This window comes from Anticarsia gemmatalis, chromosome 1, assembly GCF_050436995.1.
Source record: "Anticarsia gemmatalis isolate Benzon Research Colony breed Stoneville strain chromosome 1, ilAntGemm2 primary, whole genome shotgun sequence".
NCBI classification, from domain to species: Eukaryota; Metazoa; Arthropoda; class Insecta; order Lepidoptera; family Erebidae; genus Anticarsia; species Anticarsia gemmatalis.
In genome coordinates this window covers 120,840-140,587 of record NC_134745.1, presented here as the reverse complement: position 1 = coordinate 140,587, position 19,748 = coordinate 120,840, and the positions used below count along the sequence as shown (strand labels likewise).

The following is a 19,748-nucleotide window of genomic DNA, read 5'->3' as shown; positions in this document are numbered from 1 at the left end:
GCCGCTCGATTTACAACTGGCGGCTAAGTATCAAGTATGCGGCGAGTCTCAGCTGTTTGAAAACTACTAGGACCTGTCTCATGTCGCCACCGTGATTTATAATGGATGTCCACACATTCTTTATAGAACTTTATACCTGCTTTCACAAACAGGGTAGAGAAATTGGCAATAGTTCTAAACGAACACGTTTTCTTATTAATTCAGCCTACTAGTAATAAAAAAGCTTCGACTTTATGCATGCAGGTCCGAAACAACAATAATTGTAGCAATATACCACAACTTAACGAAATATAGGGTAGATATCCGAATAATGACTGAAGATTAAGTAAGTATCGCTAAAACTATAAACTTAACAAAAGAATCTATATTTTTCTATCAAGCATATTTTTGTTATATAATGACATATGTCAACTAAAATGCTGCTAGTATATATATAAGACGAATAACACACAGTGATGTATTCAGCGTGCGGTGCGCGGCGCGGCGGCGCTCTGTTTGTTGCCGGTGAACGTGCTGTTGACACTAGGCGACACTGTTCTTACACACGCGCCGGGATTTACCGCGTGTGCACTCGCCCTTACGATATGTGGATATAACTTTACATATTATGGGATTGCTTGAAGCTTTACAGAATTTAAGTGTAAGTTAATTGAGATTAAATAGATAACGATGTTAGGTGTTATCTCAACTGTACCAATATCTTGCAAGAAATAAATACTTATAAAGTTTAGCTTTAATTCTATAATTACTATATTTGAGTCAAAGGTGGTATCGTAGTTTTATTACTATACTGCTATATACTTAACTTTGATCATTGACACAAAATTCAAAATCATGTCTTCGTGAAGTTTACGAAACAAATTCGTCAACATTTTTTATCCTTTTAGATATCACACAATATTCTAGATTCCCATTTTAAATAAATATCTATATTGTTGCTGGTATAAAGAGTGTTCATCTCAAAATACCGGCCACATAACATTTAGAACAAAGTAATATCGGCACAACAATAAGTGTAAGTAGTTCAAACTACCCAGCGTCGGTGTAAGTCTCTTAAGTCCGGTACTTCGCCTCACCGGACTTAGTTGTCCACCCGTGGGATGCTGGGCACCGGCGCGTTTGAATATATTACTTCCTACGTCCAATATTGAAGGCTTTTGAGCGTTGTTTTAAAACATAAATAGGTCGAATTACAATGAAATATTTTAAATTTATTCATTATATCAGGCTTACGGTCCCTATTTTCGAAATGGTCAGAAAAATACTAGTAGGACGTTTTTATGGCTTGATTCTGCCTTTTAATATAAAGTACTGCATATTAATCCTCTTAGATCTGGTCTTAAGAACTGAAGTCTTTTGATTCTCCTGAATCTTAGCAGGCGTTGTCGTGAATTTTATAAAATTATAACGCTATGCTTATTCTGAGAAATCAATATAAAATAAAATGTTCTGGAAGCAATTACTTTGGTACAGGAAGCAGGAACTCGTCCGTGATCAGAGCACAAACGTAATTAACTCACGGCGGTGTCCCGGCGGAGACGCGCGAGGGACCGCCGGCATATCCTGGATCATATCCGAATATTATTTTATTATTTGTTAACTGAACCGAGTACGCCTAGTATGGAATCCATATAGTCGCTCAATTCTCTACCACTATCGAATATCGACAACCGGCTAGCAATCAAAATTTTTGTATAGAAATCTAATCAGCGCCTCTACCGGACGTCGTAGGAACTAATATAGCAGTACATTTTAAATTTCAAACTTTCGGTGCTCGAAAGAACCGATTGTAGAAAATCGCGCTACAGAAATTTATTTTAAATGTGAAAATTTGTTTGTTTAGCGATCTTCTTTATCTTTAAAACAGCTAATCTGATGTAATAAAATGTAACAGTTTTATTCTTGGTTAGAGTCCAAGTTGTAAACGTTATACAAATAAATTTTATTCGTGAAACGTCCCTTTAATGAGAAACAATTCACGTTGTTATTAACAATAATGGAAGGAAGAACAATCTCGTATGTTAATAATGATTACAAAATAATAATTAAACGTGTATATTTGTGCCACTCGCGCGGTACAACAAAGGTTTCGTACAAAAGAACACTTCAAACGACGCGTATTAATAGCTGCGTCACATCCCTCACTCCGCGTTCACTCACCTATTTACTATATATTATATAATATGTATGTATTTACGTTATATTACTTCTATAAACATTGTTATCTTTGCTTCTGTAAATATGCTATTTATTATCGACGTAAGTCATTTTAATTTTCTTCCACTTTGTTTATATTTTGCCTCAGCTAACGAACTATTCAATGCTTCCAAAGAGAGGAGTAAAATATCCCGATCAGGTAACAACTTGAACCACCGAAGCAGTATCATATTATATTATTTTCAAACCGTTAACATTTTTACAAAGTTAATTCACTGAACGCCCACTTGAGTCCCAAAGGGGTGTAATCACGCGGACGGAACACTGTAAAAATATCTGTATATAGCGCGGCGGCCACGTGTGACCGCGGCGGGCGCGGCCCACGATCCACGATCCACGGTCCAAGGCTCCACGGGCCCACGCCCAAAAACAAACTTTTAAAATAAACTTGTCGGACCCTTTCGCGTAATAATGGAAAATGAATTAATTAATTTCGTTGAAGCTTGTTACTGAAGCTCTATTGTTTATTCATTAAAGTTGACAAATTAATTACCGGATATTCTTAAGGTATTTGCGCGGAAGGCTCGGGATAATTCACTAAATGAATGGAATTTTATCTTGAAAGCTGTTTAGACAGCCGACGGGTTTGTGGCTCTTGTCTGTGTAGTGGCTCACGATAGCTGGCGCTGGAGGCACGGAGACACACAGATTATACTACGGTATTTGGTCTAGATAATTTTAATGACTACAATATTTCAGACTTTATGTACCTTGATTGTTTAGATTAGTGATAATAACCGCACAATAATACAACTGTAGGCATCTCACGCAGGTTTCTTCTTAGGTAATCTAGGCACATCTCTGACTTTTTGATGTTTTCGACATCGTATTATAAGTTAATTAAGATTACAAGTAAAATGTAGGTTAACATTTTCATAATTATTACGATTGTAGTTGTGGTCGTGAGTTAGACGAGTCTCTTAAGCAAGCGCGTGAGAGAAACTAAATTACATTATCCTATTAAACGACAAAATTGCCTTGATTAAGATTTACGCTTTTTATGAACAAAAAGTAGTCCATTGGTTACTAAGGTTACAAGTTAAATTAGTTCTTCATCTTAATTTAATCATATTTTTTTATTTATTTTATTTATTTAATTATGAATTTCGAACATTATAATAATTAAATACAATCTTTGATTATATGTTTAGTTAAATTGAAAGTTGCAATATTGTATTAAATTTAACATATATTTTTAAGATACGAAAAAGGACAGTTTTACTTTTCAAGTCTCAGCTAAACAAATGCCAGCCTCACATAAATATTGTTTTCAAAGCCCATACGCATAATGAAACAAAAGACTCCCGTACATGGGGGTTAAAAATGTTTGTTCCCGTGATTAAAGAGCGCGCGACACAAGCGACACGAGCGACACAACGACACAAGCGGTGCGAGACACAAGCGACACGGGTGGTGTGCGGAGGAGCCTCACACAAATGACACAATAACGTCTTAACGAGAGCAACGCCCACTAAACGTAGACTCAATAATAACGTGTACACAATACAAGTAATCATGTTACTTTACAATCGTGTGTTAGGGCAGCAGCACACTGAGTTAGCAACGAGTATCAGAGATGCAAAATATTTTCAACATAGATATTTTTTCCTGAAGGGTTTGTGATTTTAAAATTTTTGTATAAGGACCCTGAAGTTCAAAATACTGAAGTTGGAAGAGATCTCTCAATACAAGTCCAATGGGAATAAATCCATGTGTTTATAATAGTGTAAGTAAATCTTGGTTTATTATATGTGGTTACTAATCGGGACTTTGGCAGCATTTACATTACTTAACTTTGCCGAATAATCAATGTTATGATGTTTTTACTACAGACTTTTCGGTATTTTATCACTTAAGTTATTCCATTCAAGTATAAAATAATAAAAAAACGGTATATATTGAGCAAACTGATGACGTCACGTTACTATTCAATTTTCCAGTTGAAAAGTAAAGTATGGGAGCGGAGGGTAACGGCTTCATGAACGAGCGCCGGCACGTTACATTATTGAAGTGTTCCTCCACGAACATTGGAAATTGCTCCACTTTCTTTTATATTTCCAACGAAAAATAATTTCACTGAAGTGTATGGTAACCATCTTGAAGCGAAAAACTGGTGTCTGACTGATGATAAGAGGTTTTCTTTTCTTTCAAGTAAGCTTTACTTGATACAAAATACTTCTACGGACTTTCCAGACCCGGAGTAATAATATACTTCAATTAACGTCGTTGAGATTTTAAGCCGTGCAACTTAATGTGTATATTGTAGTTCTACTCATTTGTATAAGACCAACGAGCTTCATATTATTAACAAATACAATTTTGAATCTGTATGGTGTACGTTATAAAGCGAATATCCATTAAATAATCTCTGGAGATTTAGCGAACTCGATACCCAAAGTATTTGAAAGCTCTTAATGTCCAGTTAAGCCTCACTCAGACAGACAAATAAGAAAAAGCCCGCATAATCAGATGGGTACAAAATGTACGAGGAATTTCAACGGGTAAATTAAGTAAAAAAACGTGGAGTTTTAACGCACCCGAGATAATTAAAGAGGCGAAACCGGCAGCTCTACATGCCAACAGTAAATAAAAGGAATGAGTAATAAAGAGCCGTTCGCAATTTTCATAGAGACGGCTGATTTGCATGCCAATGGCCGCCGCGCCTAAAACAACCACCGACGAATATTAATGCCAAAAAATACTTCAAACGAGGCCGCGTAGCGCCCCGTAGCGCCTCGTAGCCTCGTAGCTCCTCGTAGAGGCGTAGAGCCCCGCCGCCCTTTGAGCTCGCATTCAATAAAGCCTTCTCCGAGTGATCGCTCTGACGTTTGTGATATAAATAGCGTCACGACGCGCGATTAGTTTTCTGATGAATTTTTATGAACGTTGAGAGAAATACGCGCCGATACACTACATATTACGTATCAAATAGCTTTTATATTAAACATACTTTTTCATATGGAAAGTTTTTTCTTTTCGCTACATCACACCTGTTACAAGAAATATACGAGTATTTAGAGTCTAATATATCTTACATCTAGGCTGGTATTTGTTCAGTCATGCTGAAAAAAGACAGTTTAGTACCTTTTTGAATTGGTGCTCAAATATATTTTTTAAACCTAATTCCAATCTTACGATTGAGCCTCGACTCGTAATCAATCAGGCAGCAAGGTATTATCACATTAAATTAACTTTAAGTACATATTAATTCAAGCATGTCTGGGAGAGCCGAAACTTCACAATTAGTTTAGCACAAATACTGACTGAGTTGTTTGAACACAACAAAGCTTCAAACGAACTTGACAATCAAACATCTATGCAACAACACTATTGCTTTATGACGATACTAACAAAACAACTATAAATAAGACATTCGTTCAGTTTGTCGTTATTTCCTGCACTTCTTGCTGTAAGTTCGTCAGGCCGTGGTCGCAAACGCTGATGAACTGATCGTGTCTGTTCTCGTGTAATATTGGACAAAAACCATGTTCAACTCGACAGTAGTGGTCTCTAATAGCAAATGTTCCTTGTCTGCAGGTATCATGGATCAGACACCGCGACCTGCACATCCTGACAGTGGGCGGCTACACGTACACGTCGGACCAGCGCTTCCAGGCGACGCACTCGGCGCAGACGGACGACTGGACGCTGCACATCAAGTGGGCGCAGCAGCGCGACGCCGGCGTCTACGAGTGCCAGGTCTCCACGCAGCCCGTCCGCTCGTTCTTCGTCACGCTGCATGTAGTCGGTGAGTGGCTTACTGTACTGATCATATATATTCGAACATTATCATTCACGGTAATGATTTGCAACTGGTGTTACGCAACTAACCCGTTTAAACAACAGCAGCCTAACTGCCTGTTTGTGCCATGATTAATCTCCGGCTATAAGAACAATGGTGTAGGGCACGGACTGCATTAAAATTATTATCTTAAGTAAAATCGTTGCCGAGATAAAATTATAAACGTATAATTTTACAGAATTTGAATACATTATTCCACGCTCTTCGTTTGAGTACACTGTCTAGGATTTACATAAAATTATTGTTAACGTGGTCTGCGGCGCGGGGCGCGGCGTGCGGGGAGTGCGGCGCGCGGGGCGGGGGGGCGGCGCAATCTCGCCGCGAGTGCTTTATCGGCGCCATCGTGACGTCACAACGTCGGCTCTGTCGGATCTGTCGGATTAGTCGCGCGGTTGTTTGCGTTGCGTTCAGCGAAAAAGCGCCCCGCGCCGGCCCTCGCCGGCCCACGCCGGGCCACGCGGGGGCATGCGGAGGAGAGGATCACGCGCGGGGGGAGGGGGCACAGAGAGCGCGAACAATTTCAACAAACGGCGGCGACTCGAAAATGCGATGTGAAATCGGCACCGAGCCATTGTCACGGAACATTTTAACATATTTATTGGAGCGAATGGGCGTGCTTTGAATTAATCGGGTGGCTCGCGCGCCCAAAACACCAATTTGTTGTAAATCCAGAGATAAAAGCGAATGCCGTCCGCGGCAGCACCGCGCCGACACCGCGCCACCCGACCGCACTAAACATTATTCATTAGCAGACAAAATTATACAAATTCAATTCCTAAAACAACGCGCGCCCGAGCGCTCTCCACTCAACCGCCATCGGAAATTAGCTTCTAGGAATCCTAACAAAACACAGCCTACTAATGAAACAGTGAGACCGCACAATATTCCCTGCTTTACTGTATTGTAGCAATCATTCTGCAGATACGAATTCATATTTTACAAGTCGTTTTCATATTTATAAAAACACATTTTTTGTGTCATATCGAGACCAAGACAGTATGCATTCATAGTAAAGTGTAATAATTAAATAGTGCTGCGTCACAAGTATCGACACGCGCGGTGTTTGTGATGCGCGGCGTATCGCTCCGTCGGTCGTTCGACTATAACCGCGTTAACGCTTCGAGCGAATGTCTATCGCCTCTTTATAGTTTCCCTCGCGTTTCGTCAATGCAATTTCGCTAAAGTTGCGTATTCATGTGTAATATTACATAATATTCACGGCTCGATCGTTTAATATACGTACAAATGTTACATTTTATTGTTATATCCCCGATATTGGTCTGTTACGGTTTTCTTACCAATCATATTTTCATAGTATTGATATTTTTTACGTAATAATCGAGATTATGTAAATGTAACGCACGAACTATACTAACTGTAGAACTACGTACTAACGATTATATTATTCGTTATTATAACGTGCCTCGTATATTTAAATAGGCGTATATCCGAAAACTATTGAGTTTCATGCATGTTATCTCCGATACCTTAACACGTATCGTCAAATATTTCTATGCTACGTTAAGTTGAGTGACGTTCTAGTATTTGCACGCCACTGATCTAGTAACAAACTGAGCTATGTTAAGGCTACCAATCCGATTATAAAGTGACCCAACTTATTCTAGAACTTGTAAATCCCAAACACTCCTAACTCTAAACCTACGAGCTTAGTTCCTGTTTATATCCTTTAAGCTATAAAGAGCTAACCTCGGGTGAATAGTGCACCACCTCTGTTTCATATTTCACACAGATTTCCCAGTTTTCCTCTAGGTACCTGGTACAAACACTTAATGGTATAAAATTGTTACTAATATTTCCCGGTGCGTTTCAGCTAAGATTTATAAAATTTCATTTACTTTAAAAGCTTAGCCGTAATTCACTGGCGAGCGTAGATTTTTAAAAGTAATCTTAGGAGTTTTGCACAGAACATTCAGAACAAATTGTATTAAGTGAGAGATGTTGTTAAAGTCAATCCTATTGAACAATTTTATTCGAAATGATTATTTCTGAACGAATAACTTTAGTTAAAAGTTAGTGTTCACTAAACTGGAAGATAAATTAAATCGACAATTGAAACTAACTACTACTTGTACAGTACAGGAAAGAATATATAATTGAATTATAAGTCGACCAGGGGGTCTATCACGTATCTCAGTTGACATTTATTTGAAAACCACTATGCTGTACATTGTTTTCTCTCTTAGAATATAGTGATTAACACATTACGCCAAAGCGGCAATGTACTGAATAGTGACCATAAATTTGACGTTCACTAGCTGTCAACTGAGATACGTGATAAGCCCGCAGGAGGGCTATCACGTATCTCAGTTGACAACTATTTGAAAGCAACTATGCTGTACATTGTATTTTCCTTTAGATTATAGTGATTAAGACGTTACTTCAAAATAGCAATGTATTGCAAAGTGGCTATTTTGACGTACATTAGTTATCAATTAAGATACATGATAGCCATCCAGTATACAACAATGTACAGTAGAAGTTCAGTTAAGTAGGTAACGTTTAGCGCGCGTTGGACACTGCCACCAGTGAGCGATGCTGCGGCGATACGGCCCGACGCACTTGGCGATACGCCAGCGAACCCCCGCGCCGTGCACTCACTTATACACAAACACACTCCCACCGTTTAGTGCTCACGTGTGTTTGTCACTTTCACACACTTATTTATAACATATTTTGTATACAATCTAATATGTGATACACGTTTATAACATTAATTTGAATGAAACATTCATTGCAGTATTATTTTGAATCGTGAGGATTGTGTTTCTTAGTATTGCATCCTTATTCAAGTCCATTGTACAATATAACCGAGACATAGGAGAAGTGCATTGGGAGCTCGAATAGCGCTAATATTTTCTTGAAAAAAAGATGCATTTTATGAACATTTTCGAGTACTTATTTAATTATGCTAAGTTTCTTTTGAGGACTTAAAGGGCGATTTCTTCAACAGAAATCGCCCTTTTCCATCACTATATTAAAAAACTACTTATACATAGAATGACTACTATTTCTAATTTGTATATACAATACAAGATGTTAATGTGTGTCTTGTGGCTCGACAGATTGTGACGAGATCTACCAGAGGATGTTTTCTGACCAAGGTGCGTTGTCGTGTGCCCCCCACTTACATGAGTGCCGTGTGATACTAACTTTAAATCTATTAATATTCAAACTTTAAATTAAATTAGGCGACGCCTATAGCACGATGGCAATTTTTATATTAAGGTGAAAAAGTCAATAACTAATTCACAATTTCACTCTTACGTGAAGGATTCCTTAAATATACAATTATATTAAATTCCCATCTCCAACGTTAGGATTCTGTTTTATTTTCCAAATATTCTCAAAAAGTCTTAAAATTAAACGTTAAACTGTAGTGTTAGTTTAGGCTCCAAAATAATTACACGGCTATTGAGAACTATGTTCAATTATATCTGAAGTTTGTTCACAGTTTTAATCTGAAGGCTTGTAATTAAAATCAAATTGTATAGGAGGCCGTTAACAACACTTTGTTCACTTTCACTCACTAAATACCAGTATTATTCTAGAGATAGATAAACACCTTCCCAGAACACTGTGTTGTTCATGTTAATGTTCAACAAATATTTTTCCTGATTTCTAGAAAAGAAGGTTCTAAGTTTGACTTGTTACTGTTGTGAGTATATCTGTCCGTGTTAATCGCGTTAAGTTCAATTGATGATTATACATGTCAGATTATAGCTTTATGAAACGGCTTTCAATTTAGATCATTTTAAACTATTATTTGTTCTACTAATACTTATGTTCGTTGCTAAACACGTGGTTAGAAAGTGCGAACTACGTCATAACCAAAAGTGTAATTTTGGCAGTTGTTTTCTTACAATTTTCTTCTTCAATCTTTCATTCTAGCAGACAAGCTCTGAGATCTATTACATATCAGCCCTAAGGGTCTCAAATACATAAACATATCCAGATTCCAATGATGCCATGTAATGAAGGACTAGTTAAATCATAGTTCCACGTGACACTGAGTAGTCTGAGTAGCACTAACAAGCAGTGAGAGATGAACCCCCGCCCCCGCGGCTGATTGCCGCCGCTGCTAATCACTGAGCTTAAGTACGTGCGGCGCGTGACTTACTAACTGTGTGCCTACACTACTAACTACTGATATTGACTTGTGTGTCTGTGGTCTGTTTGATGGATTATGACGTCATTTTTTGTGTGACTTTTTTGTGTAAATTGATTTGTTGAAGAGTGTTTATCCTGCTAACTCCATAGTTTATAATAATCTTGCTTTCTAACCTAAGCAGTTTCAACCACGTGATAAAAAGCCAACATGTGTTATAATCACAAGTTACTGTTTATTAACATTTATTTGTATTTACACATGAAATCAAATTATTCTACTTCATAGCGGGTAAATAACCTATGTCCAGCAGCTCCTGATCCCATCATCATTGAGCCGTTATGGAGTGTTAACAAGCAATCATCAAATATAAAGTGACAATTATTAAGCACAATTCATCATTCAATACATCAAACGAGCCCCGAAGCTATTACACGCACCATCACGCCGCGGCGCTGATAAAACCACGCTTAAAACTCACCTCGCGTCTGTATCACATTGCTATCTCACGGAGCCCCACACACACACACACACTCACACACGTTCATCGTGACATCAGGAAGCGACACGCTCGTACAAATCGAATCGCGTTAATTGAATCCCATCCATTGCGATATTAAGAGCCGTCCAGGGCCCCAGGGCCCCCAGGGGACCACCGACCGACGGGGCCCCAACAAACGTTATTACAAGCACTTTTACACGTTCAATATTGTGATTTAAGATTCAGTGCAATAATAACCAATTTATTTTCCGTCGGCGAGGTCCGGACTCAATTTTATCGAGAGCCGTGTCGAGTGGTGTGAGTATCGCGCCGACACTCGCCTGCGAACGTTTTATATCGTCATAGTGGTGTAGTGCCGACGGTTTAGTTCTTGACGTCATTGACAATGAGACGCTATTTCCATTACATTATTATTTATAACCTTTAGAAAAAAATCCCTTAGAGAAGAAAAGATAAAAATACATTGGGCAAAAATGTTATCAGTACCATTTATCTGTTTCAAAACTTTGAGTGTCTCGGAAATTAAGCCAAAGACTTCAGCTTCAGTACAGTTCAAGTTATTTTTACACTGTGAGTGCAAAATTACAACATTTATCAAGATGAAAACTAAAATATTCTCGTCTGAATATATTTTAGGTGAGAATATGAAACAAAACCACGTTCCTTACATAATAGTAGTGCTAGAATGTTCCACACTTGTCCACAATTTCCACTCACTTAAAACCTCGGCGTGCAACGTGTAACGAAATATAAGTGCCACATTTTAGCTAAGAATAAGGATGAATGCACATAAGAGCATTTACTTGAATAAGTATAGCAACGAGCCGCGCTTCTCCATAGCGGTTTGTATTTTGGAACGTAGGAATGCGAGTGACAACACTGTCTCTCATGCAGGTCCTGTTTTAGAGTAATTTCAAATATTATTTAGTGCTCACTATGATATATCTGCCAGAAGTAGTATGTAATGCAATGTTCATAGAGCGAGAGAGTTAAATCCTAAAATCTATGTGTATTTTCTATGCATTTGTGAAAAACACTAGTCCCTTCTAATTTGTAAATTGCTAGAATAACCAAATATCGTAAATGTGTAACATCGTGCTCAACGTTGAATTCGCGTACGAGTGACTTGTTAGACTTGTTAGAACAGCTCAGTTTGAACAATGGACCGCTCTAGTGTGTCCTCCCGTTTAGTTTAGTGTGCAAATATGTGCATAGTGCAGTGAGTTGGCGGCGTATCGCGGCGTGTCGTGGTGTCGCACGGTGGATCGAAAATCGGCTGCAGAAGACATAGAATCTCGATGTCGTGAATGTTATTTTTTTTGATGGGAATGTATTCTGCTGATCATTACTGTTCAATAAAATGTCATATGAAGTAATTGTGTGCACAAATGGAAGAGTTATAATTTTTTTAAGAAAATGTTGTATGGAGCTGACATGAAAAATGAGAATATCTCTGGAATCGCAAGGTTGGCCGTTATATCCTTGCACACTGATATAGTACTATTTATTTGTGAATTTTTGACATACTTCATATTGCGGCATCACTTGCGATTTTTTTTCTAAAAATCGTCAAAGTTTTCAAAAAAAAAATTTTGTTTATGATACATTTTAATGCTTAAGTATGACTATAACAAGTGTAATTTACAATATTTTTAATGCTTAGACCAAAACGTTCTAAGAAATCACAAAATCGTACTACTCCTCCTCGAATGGTGTTCTCTGAACCTCGTATAATCTTTGTTTCGGGCCTCTGAAGCTTCTTCCGAAAGACTTCCGATTGGTACAATAGCATTTACTGCAATTATGTCCCCTCCGTGAATCAACAATTTGTGGACGGTTGATGACATGTAGTACCCACTACCCATCATACAGTTCCATGTATTTTTCAGCGGTTGTTATAGCGTATTCTTTAATTACGGCACGTCTACAAACTCTCCAGATGTGCTAGCTCTCAGAATCACAGTAAACCTGCGTATTCGGTCTTCATCTAATCCAAATACCGTACTTGTTACGACAGGATAAAAAATTGATATTAATATCGAACTGGGGATTAGACGGTGCATCTAATCAAAGTAGATATAAGCAAAACATAGAGAGTGTTCAAGATGATTCCAGCATATTTATGACCTCTTTGGTTCCATTAAGGTTGATAGCTGACGATGATACCGTATAAGTGAATCCAAAACCCCACCCACCTATGTATTACCCTCCAGTCCAGTTTAGTTTTTCGAAAGCATCCAAAGAAATTGTCATAAAGGAAAAAACTGCTATGGATAGCAATATTGAAGCTCTCGTTACGGATAACAAAATTGCAGCTCTCGTTCCCTCAAAATGTCAGGGACATGAAATTAGTCACCAATTAATGATGGAGATGATTGATGGCAAAATTTGTATAGATATGTACAAAGAAGCGAAGTCAATGCGGCCTGCTGCATGTGTTTGACTAAGACGACATAAATGAATAAGTTAGATGCCATTGCGTCGAAAACCATTTCTTCTGGTGTGTATGAGTTCGGATTATCATCATTTCATGCATTCATTTCATAAAGTGATGGAATAATTTTTACACATACCGTATCGTCTCGACTTCAAAAAGTGGTCTGCTAGAGGAGAAGGCCATCAAGAGTTATTGCATCCACAAAAAAAAACTCGTCCAAGACCGATTCAAAGATGATCATTGCATTAGATGAAGACATAATACGCAGATTTGCTGTGATTCTGAGAGCTATCACATCCGGAGAGTTTGTAGACATGCCGTAATTAAAGAATACGCTATAACAACCGCTGAAAAATACATGGAACTGTATGATGGGTAGTGGGTACTACATGTCATCAACCGTCCACAAATCGTTGATTCACGGAGGGGACATAATTGCAGTAAATGCTATTGTACCAATCGGAAGTCTTTCGGAAGAAGCTTCAGAGGCCCGAAACAAAGATTATACGAGGTTCAGAGAACACCATTCGAGGAGGAGTAGTACGATTTTGTGATTTCTTAGAACGTTTTGGTCTAAGCATTAAAAATATTGTAAATTACACTTGTTATAGTCATACTTAAGCATTAAAATGTATCATAAACAAAATTTTTTTTTTGAAAACTTTGACGATTTTTAGAAAAAAAATCGCAAGTGATGCCGCAATATAAAGTATGTAAAAAATTCACAAATAAATAGTACTATATCAGTGTGCAAGGATATAACGGCCAACCTTGCGATTCCAGAGATATTCTCATTTTTCATGTCAGCTCCATACAAAATTTTCTTAAAAAAATTATTACTCTTCCATTTGTGCACACAATTACTTCATATGACATTTTATTGAACAGTAATGATCAGCAGAATACATTCCTATCAAAAAAAATAACATTCACGACATCGAGATTCTATGTCTTCTACAGCCGATTTTCGATCCACAGTGTGTCGTAGTGACGGTGACGTAGCGGCGAGCCGGCGTATCGCACGCGCGCACTACGCCGCGTGCCGCACGTTTAACTACTCTTTGTTTAACTTACTATTATTAGGTGTTGGTACCCTTAAAAGTGACCACGGTAAACTTAAAACTCTTATAATGAAACGTGATCTAAGTTTAAACTAGAGATTTGTAGCAAAATTGCATACAATTTTTTGTATTAAAATGAAGCTTATCGAAATATTAAGTTGGATGATGAATTTCATTGCAAAAACGTCTTAGATTACAGCACATATTCGTACTAGTTTTGAAACTAAGTCAACTTCATTTAAATCCCTATAACCCCTTTTTATAAGTGGTAGTGTGTGTTTGAAAAAGATGTCTTTATTCTAAACACAGACCTACAATTGTTAGTTTTACTTATAGTTGTAAATTATGTTCGTGATTTGTATGTTCATAAAGTGTGTCACAAGGCAGGAATTATGTTCAGTGCGACACTTGACACTACAATTTATGTAAACGCTCGGCTACAAATAGTAATTCCTTAAGAGCTTTAGCTTTATATTATTACAATTTTAATGTGACGTGAGACTTAACATAGCAGAACAGATGGATATTAAACCGTACAGCTACGAGCAAAAATAGATTTACAGAACAGATTCCATCTTATTTTATGAAGGAAATCATTAAAATTACTCTACTCTACTATTCGTTTTATTTCAAAGTAACTGCAATCCGCTTATTCGTCAGCACAAAAAAGTTCCCGGTTGTAATAAGTCGGTGTGCCAATTTAAATCCTTTCAGGTACTTTTGTGTGAATGAGTAACAGTTATTATTAATTACATAAGTCGTCCAAACAAACTCTAGTCTACTCATGTCAAGTACATAGTAGTAGGTAAGATATAATTAATTTTGCAAATAATGTGCATCCGCAAAAGAAACGAGAAAGCCGTTTCATTGAAAAAAAAAACAACTGATAATCCCGTGTCTAGTCGATATGTTTTCAGTGCCAAAATACGGTTTGAGAGTTTGTTATACGAGTACTAGCTTTCAATCACAACGACGTTCACATATCGTTGCCCACGACTATACCTCGCCTCATGATCACTAGTGTCGTGAGTAGCGCGTGGCGTGTGATTCATTACTCGCGTGATTTATGAACCAGCACCGATTCATCCCGCTTTCATTACTATTCAAGTATTCAGCGCACAAACCTAATCACCGCTCTCAATGTATGCTCGATTTCTTAATACCTTTGACTTATAGCGAATAATGTCGTTCAATCATACCAATATTATAGAAATATGTGCAAATGCAAAAGCTTGTTTGCCAGTTACGAGTGTACAGCAAACTGCGAGATTGTTGAAGATCCGAAAATAAACACAGGCAACATCTTCATCTTTTAAATAAATCCTTAATAACTTCGAATAGTTACAGGCAAGTGTAAAAACAAAGTGTCCCATCAACTATTGTCGGGGATGAGATGGAAACTACCATAGTACAGTAACCTAAAACACTATGTTCCGTGCGTAACAAACTTTCGATAATTTAAAAATCGCAAAAAGAATATCACGGTCTACTTTAAAGTTGTATTGTTGATATTTATCATAACTTTTGTTTTCTACATGAACAATGTAGACAATAACACTAATATCATTAACATATCATTAATTATATTTAAAGCAAAACAGTTACTGAGGTATCTTTTACTTATACCCGGAATTATTTATTACTAGCTGACCCGCGCAACTTCGCTTGCGTCACATAAGAGAGAATGGGTCAAAATATTCCCCGTTTTGTAACATTCTTTACTGCTGTTCTGCTCCTATTAGTTGTAGCGTGATGATATATAGCCTATAGCCTTCCTCGATAAATCGGCTATCTAGCATTGAAAGAATTTTTCAAATCGGACCAGTAGTTCCTGAGATTAGCGCGTTCAAACAAACAAACAAACAAACAAACTCTTCAGCTTTATAATATTATAAGTATAGATAATTAGTTAACATAGGTATTTTACTTGTAGAGAATAAGGTGAGTTTGGCGTATCTATACAAAGTCCATGGATAATATTAGGTCGGGGAAAAAGTCTTTTCGCTTTATAGTATGTATGAACTAGTAATACACAAAAAAGCTCGATGTTTGGGTACCTTACGTGCTCACTGAAAGAAACCTAATGAACCGTGTACTCATTTATGATTCTTGAAGCGAAAGAGATTTTATTACCAGTTCATACATTCTATAAAGCGAAAAGATTTTTTCCCCGACCTTAAATCTAATATACATACCTACGGCTAGATTAAAATGTAGATTTATATATTAATTAGATTTATATATGTGTATATATTTCAAAAAGGGCCATCCAGGATTGAAGAATGTTAGACGTGAAGAGTGAATTATATCAGAGTCTATTCCACTTACATACTGAAATGTCCCGTGGCTGAACAACTGGCACTAACAACGATGATCTATAGCACTAGAATAATCTCTACACTTCCAAGGGCACGCAAGCACTAAAACCCTGAGAAAGTTTGGCTTCTACTGTTAAAAACAGAAAAGAACCGTAACAAACAAAAATCCATTAGTTAAAGGTCTACATCCAGTGCGTTCCCGAAGAGTTGAGGTCTTAAAGTGAACTTGCTCGTTATTTGTTAGTAAGGGCTATTTCAGACGTACCACAACCACAGTCACACCACAACGACAACACGTGGTCTAGTGCATATTTTCACGTACAATATAGACGTACTACATTTTGCCACCATTTCATACTACCACGTGTTTCATGCTACCAAATCGCGACCACATCGCAACCACATTTTGTAGCTACGTCATGGTGTGGTAGTACGTGTAAAACAAGCCTAAGACCAATAACAAGTTACACAGTCCCTCGCGCCACCTCGCGCCACCTCGCGCCACTCACTCGCTGTACAAATACATAAGTCTGCGCGGAATGAATCACCATCGTTTTCTTCTGCTTCAAACTTTCTACTCAGACGCTCTAGGGTACTCACATTTACAGTTTCAATAACCTATCTCCTGTTAGGGATTTAACTACCATTGTTTGTGGAAACGAGACCTAACTTAGGCCGCCTATGTGACTTACCGTAATTTTTCGTTTAATCAATGATTCAGAAACACAAACAAATTTATTGTTTAATGTTCAAAATTGTACGACTACTTCCCTTAGTCGCTCATAGGACCAACATAATTAAAGCCTATTTCTCCATAAAAAGCCAATGAAGTATATTTAGGTCACACATTTGGCAGCCCTAGTCGTTTGGTCTCGCACTCATACCAAAGTTGGTGGAGAATTAATCAATTCCGAGCGATAATAAAGTAGAAACGTAGTCGTTTTCACTGCTGCTACACTTTTTATTTGTTGAAGCAAAGCCGCGGGTCGGTAATGAGAGCCGACGTACGAGTCACAAGTTTTTTATGTCGTTTACCAACGCGCATTGATTTGTGAACTTTTATTGCGCTTTACTGAGAGTTCTAAGTTTATTTACACTAAGTTGAAAAGTAACTTCTAATGAAGAGAATAATTAAATGTTATATTTCTTTTAGTATGTATATCTTCTGTTTTTTCGTAATAATCACATCATCATCTTTCTCTTGGTAACACCTACTTTGTTTTATCTCTGCACTACCCTAAGGTGGACTATCAGAGAATGCTTAAATTAAAGCAAAAGTACGCCTTTATACTTTTATATATAAAGTCAATCAAAAATATTTTTCATATTAAATCCATTACATTCACATTTAGCATATTATCATAAGCCTTTTCATTGAAATATATGATCATTAGTAATAACTATTGTACGATGAGATGACATTATGACATCAACATACATACATACATACATACATACAAGTCCCATTGACGCGATTGATGAGCTCATCATAATACGCGCGTCAACAATATCGCGATGTGAATAGATTTAATACGAGTGTGTTCCACGAACGATGACAACACTACAAGCACGCACTATTCCTAGAAACACTGCTTAATTCACATATTACTGTGTTATGTGATTATCATACAGTTAGAGCTAAAGCTAAGCCATTATACGGGTTTATCTGTTTTCAAATTTGACGTCATTAATGTGTCGTTATTAAGTGTTTGTATTTAAATAGAACATAACATAGATTTACAGCGCGATTCTCTTCAATTGGAACCATCGAGAGTTTGACATTTAGAATGTACTGCCAAAATAGTTTCTACGACGCCCGCTGGAGGCGTTTAACCGATTTTCATACATTTTTGATGACTAGCCGTTGGTCAATCGAGCTACATGGGAGCTTTTGTGTATCTCGGTTGACTTTATATGTTGAATTTATATGTTGCACCAAAGGAGCAATATACTATATAGTAATCATCAAAGTGACGGACACTAATTGTTGACTGGGAAACACAAGACTCACCCTGGTCAAAGTTCCAAGATGTTCCCAGAAAATGGTAGTAGACTCACCTATTTCACCCACATAAAGCACGTGATTATCCAACTAATGTATCGTTCTTGTAAATTACTTAACACCTTATGTTCGAAAATATAATTAATTCAAAACTTGATAGTAATTAACATTATTTATTAGATCGCGTGCAGTCGCCAATGTTCGCAATACATCGCGAGTTATGTTCACAAGGTGTTACATTGGCCGCGTGGAATGTGCCGCGTCGCACCGCGCCGCATCGCATCGTCTCGCAATGAATCGCGACCTACTGCATACTTCCCACTATCTCGGTTCAGCTGCGCGACTTGTACAAGTTATTCAAATAAACTTGTGCAACACTTCTAGACGTTTTAATGTTACTTATTATTGTGGTATAAAGGTGAATAGTCTTACAGACTTACACTATGCAAATTGTTTCAGGTGAAATTATTCAAATAAATGCAACTTTTGAAATAGTGGAAGACATTTTAGTTTTTGTTGTTAATTGTTCTTGCGATATTGTTTCTGATTGCACGTGTCACTGTGATGGTGATCTATCTGACACGTTTCGGCCAAGGCGACCACTTCGACCCCTGGTCAGGTTGGCGCTGATGCGCACGGAAATGGCTTATGTAGTCAAGTTTAGCAGAAAACTTACGTGCGGTGAGTTTACCATTAATAGCAATGGCAGCAGCTGGATGGATCTGTAATTCGTCGCATTTTGTGTTGAGGTATGCTTTGCGCTTTTCCTTAAATACGCGCATAAAATACTAGTAACAACTGCGTACTATACTTATCGTTAGACGGTTTCACTAGTCCCTACCATCACATAAATTACATCGATGAAATTTCAAAATTTATTACATAGCGTTTAGTGTACCACTGTCTTAAGTAGTCTTTACAATATTCTAATACAGTCTCAAGCATATTGTCCTTAATTATGCGTGGAGGGATTTTTGTGAGGAGGTCAGGCGCGGGGAGCGGGGCGGTGAGGCAGGCGGGCGCGGGCACGGGGGGGGATGTAATCGCCATCGGACCAGTAATCTCATTAGGGACCATCGCTGCAGATTACACTGAATATAACATTGCCGCTGCGTCTGGTGAGCTTTGACTTCGCCTACAGACTGTGCCTAAATACATATATTCCCTTCAATTTAGTTTGAGATTTAACTATTCGTAGCAACTTTACCAGACCACCCATGGCTATAACTTATAACTACTGCGGTGGTGTCCTAACGCGTCCACGTTGTGACCGCACATTCGTA

At 37.7% G+C, this 19,748-nt stretch overlaps 1 protein-coding gene across 4 annotated transcripts in view; it reads left to right on the top strand.

Moving 5' to 3' along the window:
- LOC142984925 (zwei Ig domain protein zig-8-like) overlaps nt 1–19,748 on the top strand; it is a 456,021-nt gene that overhangs the window by 387,907 nt on the left and 48,366 nt on the right. For all 4 annotated transcript variants that reach the window (XM_076132848.1, XM_076133079.1, XM_076132992.1 and 1 more), the window contains one exon: nt 5,755–5,965. In XM_076132848.1, the coding sequence (XP_075988963.1) occupies nt 5,755–5,965 (211 nt within the window). The remainder of the gene's footprint in view (nt 1–5,754; nt 5,966–19,748) is intronic.